General features: G+C 40.5%; 3 protein-coding genes across 3 annotated transcripts; all 3 read right to left on the bottom strand.

Annotated features, from left to right (window-relative positions):
- Positions 1 to 385: 385 nt before the first annotated feature.
- TM35_000401260 (uncharacterized protein) lies at positions 386 to 1,138 on the bottom strand (the record flags this gene model as incomplete). The annotated part of the gene is made up of 1 exon (XM_029029741.1): positions 386 to 1,138. One exon carries the CDS (start codon positions 1,136 to 1,138, stop codon positions 386 to 388), a length of 753 nt encoding a protein of 250 aa, XP_028878925.1.
- Positions 1,139 to 1,862: 724 nt separating this feature from the next.
- TM35_000401270 (uncharacterized protein) lies at positions 1,863 to 5,177 on the bottom strand (the record flags this gene model as incomplete). Its single annotated transcript, XM_029029742.1, has 1 exon — positions 1,863 to 5,177. The coding sequence occupies one exon, from the start codon at positions 5,175 to 5,177 to the stop codon at positions 1,863 to 1,865; it is 3,315 nt and encodes a 1,104-aa protein (XP_028878926.1).
- Positions 5,178 to 5,980: 803 nt separating this feature from the next.
- Positions 5,981 to 6,994, bottom strand: TM35_000401280 (uncharacterized protein; the record flags this gene model as incomplete). Its single annotated transcript, XM_029029743.1, has 1 exon — positions 5,981 to 6,994. One exon carries the CDS (start codon positions 6,992 to 6,994, stop codon positions 5,981 to 5,983), a length of 1,014 nt encoding a protein of 337 aa, XP_028878927.1.
- Positions 6,995 to 8,701: the final 1,707 nt, after the last annotated feature.

Consider the following 8,701-nt stretch of genomic DNA (forward strand, 5'->3'; position numbering starts at 1 on the left):
AAAAAAAAAAAAAAAATACCATTACAGTGGTTATATAGTTTCTTTTGTTTTTTTGATCTTGTTATGTTTTGAGGGTTCGATGTTCGTTCAAGTAGTTGTGATTTTATTCCCATCTACTCTCGTTATTCAAATCAGAATTACCAATCCAATACACACACACACATATACACAGACAGACGCGGAGGTGAACCTTGCATAAATACTTCTTACCTACCTATCCTACTTCCTCCTTTCTTTCCTTTTTTTTTTTCTCTCCCTATCCATCTTTCTTTTTTTTTTTCTTTTTCTCTTTTTTTTCTCGTTCTTTTTTTCTTGGATTCTCATCGATGTATTCCTTTTCCTTCCTTTCCTTTTTATTCACCTCACACATCCTTGTATGCATGTGTTAATCCTCCTTGTGGTTCTTGTTAGCTGGAGAGAGAAAAAAGCAGAACAGGACCAACAAGAACAAAGTGTTGATAAAACCTCCGAATAACGGCATGCCAAAGACCAGACCAGCCGTTGTTGCCACCATACGCAATAAAGCAACAACAATCCACACATGATCTTGACTGCTGTCATTGCTACTGTTGCTCTTACTGCTGTTATTGCTATTACTATTATTATTATTATTATTATTATTATTATTATTATTCCCACCTCGGCCGTTAATGCATCTTGCTGCGAGTAGAATAGTGAGAAGTCCCACAAACGCCTCCGCTGCGGAGTAGAGGTTCGCCGCATCAAAGCCGGCACTACCAATAACACGATACCAGCGGAACCAGCGGTAGAGCAACAAATCCACCACTGTCCACATAGTAGTAAAGACAGCGGCAGCATCATCACCGGCATCCTGCACGTGTAAGAGTTTACGTGCTTTTTGATCGTTTAGCACAAAGTGCACGAGCGCAGTGTCCATAAGTGGAAATACCACCGCTGAAAAAACGTATTGCAATCCCAGGAACAACATTGTTGTTGATGTGGTTGTGGTTGTGGAGACTGTGAGGGAGGCGATGATGATAGACTCGGCGATGCGGCAGGCTGTGATGATGGCTGCGAGTGTGGTGAGACGCCGCATGTTAACATGATGACCCTTTGCGAGAAGCACAACGGGCAACACCATCAACGCAAAGATACACGTATTGGAGAGAAGAGCCATAGTGAACTGTTCTTGTTCTTGTCGTAGTTGGTATACGTCCGTACGCACAGAATATATATATATATATATATATATATATTAGTTATATGTATCTCTATGTATGTGTGTCTCTTTCTTTCTTTTCTTTCTTTCTTCTTTCCCCACTGTTTTAGATCCCCTTGTGATGGTTACTCTTGTGGTTCTTACGTTTCGTTGTATTTCCACAGAGTGATGAAAAGAAGGGATTAAGGAATGGGGAGACTACAATGTAAACAAACACAAAACAGAAAAAGAAGAATAGTGAGAATAGAAAGTAAAGCATAAAAAAAAAAAAAGGAAACAATCATAGTTATGATTAACTTTTCTCTATCTCTCTATCTATCTAAATCTATATTTATCTATATAGATATATTCACATACACAGCAGTTGGCAGTAGCAACCCTGTGTGGAGGTGTGGGGAAGAGTTATCGCACAAAAAAAAGAAAAAAAAAAAAACATCCGACGAGAACACACATCAAACAAACACCAACAGAGAGCAAAGCAAACCTCAAAGACAACAAAAACAACACACACACACACACGAATACAAGAAAAAAAAAGAAAAAAGATTATGAAGAAGAAAATCAAACAAAAAAAAAAAAGAAAGAAAAACAAATAAGAGAGGGGACCAGAAACAACAATAACAATAACACATATATATACACACACACCGCAAACAAAACATCAACAACAACAAAAAAAGAACTACATGGTAGTATCTGCCATAACAGATAGATTAGCAGCGAGTTGGCGAACGGTACGCCGCACAACACTAAGCTGCTCTAATGTAGACGACGCGAGAAACAGAAACGCACATCCCCCACAGCAAACCACAACAGCCACACGTATCGTTGCAACATCTTCGCGGGAATCACGCGATGGTGATCGTCGCAGCATCCGCAGTGAATTCGTCGAATGCGGCGTAGAATTTGCTGTTGTGGTGTTAGCAGCAGCAGCAGCAGCAGCAGTGAAGGAGGAAGAAGAAAGTACAGTCAATGGCAATACAGATGATAATTGAGATTGTGAAGATGATGGTGGTGGTGGTGGTGGTGTGGCTGTAGGAGGTGTGGCTGGGGGTGGTGGTATATCCCCGCAGCCACAACAGGCGGAGGAACAGCAGCAGAGAGAACAGTAGCGGGCGAATGGATTAATATTTCCAACTTCTTCATCTAATGTGAGGGACTCGGCATCACTATCGTCTTCATCCATGACTTGTTCATAGTGAATCTCTAATACCGTGCGGGAACCAATGGTGCTTGTTTCCCAGTGATGGACACAGACACGCTCTGGTAGTTGTGTGAGGTAGTTCTGTACCACACGCTCTAGCAATGATGCCACTGCTGGAATAGACTTTCGCTGTTGTTGTTGTTGTAATTGTAATTGAGGTTGGGATTGAGATTGAGATACACCTGGGCAGGGAAATACACGTAGTAAGATCGTAATACGTTCCATTCCACCAATGTGAATAACCGCCAGTGGATCGCCCACTGTTGTCTCTTCCACCACAACTGCTGCGGTTGTTGTTGTTGTTGTGATGCCTTCCATACGTACGGGATCCAGTAGAATTTGAAATGGCATCACTTCATGGCGTGTATTGCAGTAAATGAGTGAAGTGCCTTGTCCATAGTGATTACCAACCGACACGGTGTCAAGTGTACGGCGGCAGAAGGTGATGAATTCCTCCAATGTGTGTCGTGTTGTGGAGGAAAGAAAGCCAAAGGACACATACGCATCACGAATACGCAGAAAGAAGAAACTCATATACGCTGTTACAATACTTTTCCCTGTTTCTCTACATGAAGTCTTATTATTATTATTATTATCACTCGTGCTCATAGTGGTATTACCATGATTAACATGACTCTTGCTATTGCCACTGCTATTATTATTATTATTATTATTATTATTATTATTATTATTATTATTATTATTATTATAGTTATGAGGAATACCACCAACACCTGTTCCACTATCATCCCTATATCCCTGTTGCTGTTGTTGTTGTTTTGGTTCTGTATCACGCAGGTACATGGCCCAAACACTATCGGGATCAAGACAGACCTCCTGAACACAAAAGGCACCATCCAGCATTAATACACTTCCACTTCCACTCCCCATCCCACCAGCAGCAGCTGTTCCATCACCCGCATTGCCATCCACAGCACTATCACCATGAATAGGCACAAAGAGTTGCTGTGGTCGAACAATAAATGTCGTACTTTTATCATACACTTCCTGCGGTGGTGTCTTCTCAGACCACACAGTCGTAAGGGGAAATCCCCCTCTTCTTCCTCCTGTTGTGAACGGTGGGAATACAACAGAGAATCGCTCCAGGGTTGTGCGGAGATGACGTTCAAAGAGTGGCTGCCAAGAGAGATGTCCTCGTGGGAATAACTCATAACTCGCAACCACAACCATGCGACGCAATCCACGGCCAATAACAGCCGCAAACGGCACACTTTCACCACCACCACTACTACTACCATTGTTATTATTATTATTATTATTATTATTATTATTATTACCACCGTGTCTCTGCCAGTCCTGTGGGGTGAAAGGTCCAGAGACAAAGTCATTAGACAACATCTCTCCACGTAAGGCGTCCATTCCACCACCAACAACAACATCCCTCTCTTCATCCTCACAGACGGCACTCATTAGAGTGTCATCCGTTGCCGTGATACTCTCACGCAGTTGTTCGTCCAGCACAAAGTCAAGTGGGAGACGAAAACCAAGTCCAAGGCGTGGCTCTGTGCAGAGTAAATACGATGGTGTGGGCCGCGGTGTGTAGAATTGAATAGAACGCACAATTTCATTAAATGCTGTTGGCAATACACCCTTCACACGTGTATCGGCAATGTACTGTGCTGTGATTGCTAACCTTCCGTGTGTAAGAAAGACTGAAAGGGCGTAGCGCAGTCGGTTGTTGCTATCCATATAGCAATACTCCGCACAGGGGTGGGAGGTACTGCCAATGCGAGTCGTGCCGCAGGAAAGTAATTTGGCACAATCACGAATACGTGCAAGACTATTCTCACGATACTCTTCCGCTGGTGTAGTGATACTGGGATTGGATCCACTGTTGTTGGCAGCACTCACACCCGTAGTCATAGTCGGGGTTGGAGTAGCCGCAGGATTAATAATGGTGGAAGCCGTAGGGCCTGTAGTAGTACCAGCCGTAGTAGTAGTAGTAATAGTATTAGTAGTATTAGTAGTACCAACAACGGTAGCAATAGTAGGCATAACAGCAGTACCAGCACTAGTAATATTAGTACTACTACTACTACTACTAGTGCCAACAGCAGCAGCACCCGTACTAATTCTGGTACCACCACTACTACTATTACCACCAGTAGTAGCAGTAGTCGTCGTCGATGATGTTGCCACTGTAGTATTGGTAGCAGCAGTATTGATATTAGCAGCAGCTGTATTACCAGCCATAGCTGGTGATGTAGTTGTGGTCGCCGTTATGGCCATTGCCATTGCCATTGTAGGAGCCACACCAGGGAGAGGTGTAGAAGGTGGAAGGGGTGGAAGTATACATTCCTCTATAGTGATTGCCACACGGTGTTCAGGTTGACGTAAGTACCGCAATCCCACAAGCACCAATGGGGCTTGTCGTTCTTCCGTCTCCACAGCGAAGAGTATAGGCGAGAAGAGCATACGCACACCTAATACATCATCACGCCATTCCACAGCTGTTCCACTGTGTGGACGCACATGACGCTCCGCCCGCACTGCATAGTAGGACTTGGGTCCTGCTCCTACTCCCGATATAGATCCACTTTTTTTGCCTGCTGTGATGTTATGATTATGATTATTATTTTTGTTGTTATTACGATTACTGCTGTTCGTTGTGGTTGTGTTGGTTGAGCCACCGGAGGTTCCGAGTGGACAGGACGTGTGTGTTTCGTTGGAGCGGCGTTTATTTGCAATGAATGTAACGGCGGAGAGTACCACCGCGAAACCGGCGAGTACGGCCGTGAGTCCAATATTGCCAACTGCCCCACCGCTACTCATCAGAGGAGTAGAAATCGGAATGAAACGAAAGATACAAGAGAAATGATAAGAAGAACAAATAAAGTAATTTATACTTTTTCTTTCTTCCTTTTTTTTCCCCCTCTCAGTCTCTGTGGGGTGGGGGGATGGACACTGGATAGCTCCTATATGCAGTCTATTTCTATAGCTATATATATATATATATATATATATATGCTCTTTAATAGTTATATCCGTCGAGTAGGTATGCAATATAAGTAATGTAAGTAATGTGGATTTGAGTGCAGGCAGAGTTCGTAATTCTTCCGCTGCGTGCTGTAGATGTACAAACACACAAAACACTATGAATTCTTCCTATTGTTTAATACCATTCATACAAAGAGAGAGAGAGAGAAAAAAAAAAAAAAAAAAGAAACACAACCGAGATGGGAAAAAGAAGAAAGAAGAAGAATAGCAGACGGAAAAAAAAGAAAGTAACACGGAATGGATCAATCCATTCATACATATTTACACACACAAATATATATATATATATGCTCCGTTCTCTCCTTTTTTTTTCTTTCCTTTTGTATGTGGGACTTGTTTTGCAATAATCATTCTTTTCTTTTCTTTTTTCTTTTTCACTTTCTCTTTGTGTGCTTCTCCTTTTATCCCCCCACTGGCATTCCTCATTTCCTACGCTCCTACACACAATTCCCTTCTTCTCCCCCCTTTCTCTTTTGTTTTGTTCTGTGTTTTTCTCCTTCTCCTCTCTCCTTCCCTTCACACCCGATAGATCTATACAAACAAACAAACAAACAAACAAACAAACACAGACGTTATCTTCACAGATCCATCTCCTCCGCCTCTACCACATCCCCACCACCGCCGTGATTTAAGAAGGCCGGATCGTACTGCATAAGTCTAGACCGCATAGTCTTAATCTGCTCATTCTTCTGAGCCAATATTTTCTTCAACTGTTGATATTGTGTGGATTGACTCAACCGCGCGTTGAGTTCCTGTCGAACCGCGGCCACTTCTGCCCGCAGTTGCTGCACTGTTTGCTGTAAACCCTCATCCTGCGGCACCTGTGTTGCTGTTGCTGCTGCTGTAGTAGTAGTAGTGGCGGAGGCGAGTATATCCCGCATGTTGCGGAACTCTTCTGCCTCTGTCGTGCGGTTCTGCATTACACGTGTGTATTCATCACTGAGTCGATGGAGTTTCTCCTGCAGTCGCCGTACTTCGGCGTTTGCCTCTGCGAGTTGCACCTGCGCAGCGCCGGCGGCATCTGCAACTGTGAGGGGTGCGAGGCGGCCACGTGGTCCACTCAGTAATCGTGATGCCTGTTCATCTAATAAACCACCATTCATACTAACATTCCCCGCGGCAGTAGTGATAGTGGCAGTGTTGGCCATAGCACTAAGAGGCGTAAGCGTACTATTACTAGCATTCATATTATTATTATTATTATTATTATTATTATTATTATTATTATTATTATTATTATTATTATTATTATTATTAGAGGCAGATGAGAGGACGGCATTGGCATCAATTTCAATTGTGGTTCGTTGCCGATCGGCATCCCGCAAGATGGCATATAATAACGCACTGGTGGTGGATGTGAATAGTGGCATTTGTGTATCCAATGAGTGCAGCAACACGGCGGTGTGAGCTGTGATGATTGCCTTCACTTCTTCTCGTGTATAAGTTTCCTGCAGGATATTCCCCACTTGATGGTTGCTGGCATCCAAGTGGACATTGCGGCGTAGACTATCATAGGCGAGACGGGACCATTGCTGATAAGAAGAGATAATCGCACGGGACTCGGGGGATAGACCAGAAAGGGCGTCCGTCATTGTGGAAATACTACTTCTCCTTTCTTTTTTTTTTTTTGTTGTTTCTTCTTCTTCTTCTTCTTCTTCTTCTTTTTGTAATATCTACACTATTTACTGCACTCTTTATTTAGTGAAAGAAAGAAAGAAAGAAAGAAAAGGGAATGTGTATACGCAATCTACCCACTTGCATACCAATGTAATATATTATCTGTACATATAATACGCAACGGTATGTATGTATAAATAAATGATATAAGGCTCATTGTTTCTTTGTTTGGTAGATCATATATATATATATATATATATATATATATATATATATATATATATGCAAGAATGTCTCTTTTTTCTTTTCTTTTTCCTCTCATGAAAAAAAAAACAACCGCAGTAATAGTTATAGCAGCAACGGCAACAGTAGTAGTACACAAACAAACAAACAAACTAATAAATACGCAAACAACAACAACAAAGAAAGAAAAATAAAATCACGAGGAAATAAATATAATCAATACAATAGGAACCAAAAGAGAAAAAAAAAAAAAAAACTAAAAAAAAGATCATTAGTCGTATAAAGTATAGGGCAAAAAGAAGAGACAAATTACAATGGATTCCATGCAACTCCTTACAATGTACATATCCACCCCCCCTTTTTTTTTTTGACATTCTTTACGCACTCTCATTTCCGATGGTTCCCTTTCTTTTTTTTTTTATCTCTACTTATTCTCTTAAAACTCACTTCTACCTTTGTTTTTCTTTTTTTTTCTCTTTTCCACACATTTACTCATTCCGTTTATTATTATTATTATTATTATTATTGTTGTTGTTGTTGTTGTTATTGTTGTTACTAGTATTGTTGTTGCCTTTTTGCCACTAATTCCTTGAGTACATTTCTACTCGCGTTGTTGTTGTTTCCATGCAAAGACACATTCATTCAAATGTTCTTCAAAACAAAACAAAAAAAAAAAACAAATGATACCATATTAGATAACCCCCACCCAAAGACCCCAGAAAAAAAAAAATTTTTTTTTATTCTTTTTTTTTTTCTTTCGTATTTTTCTTCTCATATTAATAATCTCTTTTTTTTTCTTCTTTCTGTTATATTGTTTTGCTCATTTTTTTTTTTTTAGATCTTTTTTTTTATTTTTTATTTTTATTTCCTTTTCTGCAGCTCCAACCTCCCTTTCTTAGAATTCATCATCCCCCTGACAGGTATCTTTTTTTTTCTTTTTTTCTTTTAATTTCTTTTTCACTTCAATTGTTTTATTTCTTTTCTTTTTTTTCCTTTTCCATTTCCCTGTTAGAAGAGGGGTTGGTAGAGGTGAATGGTTCTCATTCTCATTTCTTCTCATCCTTCTCATTAACATCATCATCATGCTGCTGCTGCTGCTGCCTGTACTGTGATGTAATGTATATAGATAGATAAATAAAGATATGGAGAGAGAGAGAGAGAGGGAGAGGGGAAGAAAGAGGGAATAGAATGCAGATGCCTATACCTGCAATCAAATATATACGTATATATATATATATATATATATATACTTGTGTGTGTGTGTAATATACGACTCTGACTCTTATGTTTTTTTTTGTTTATTTTATTTTCAGTTTATTTTTATTTTTTTCCTTTTTCCCTCAACCCCTAAAAATGGAAAAAAAAAGGAACTATCAACTAATAAACAAGAAGACCCAGAAGTTTCTTATCACTTTATTTTCTTCCACACACACACACAC

The sequence above is a fragment of the Trypanosoma theileri genome (assembly GCF_002087225.1).
Source record: "Trypanosoma theileri isolate Edinburgh chromosome Unknown TM35_Tth_40_V1, whole genome shotgun sequence".
NCBI lineage: Eukaryota > Euglenozoa > Kinetoplastea > Trypanosomatida > Trypanosomatidae > Trypanosoma > Trypanosoma theileri.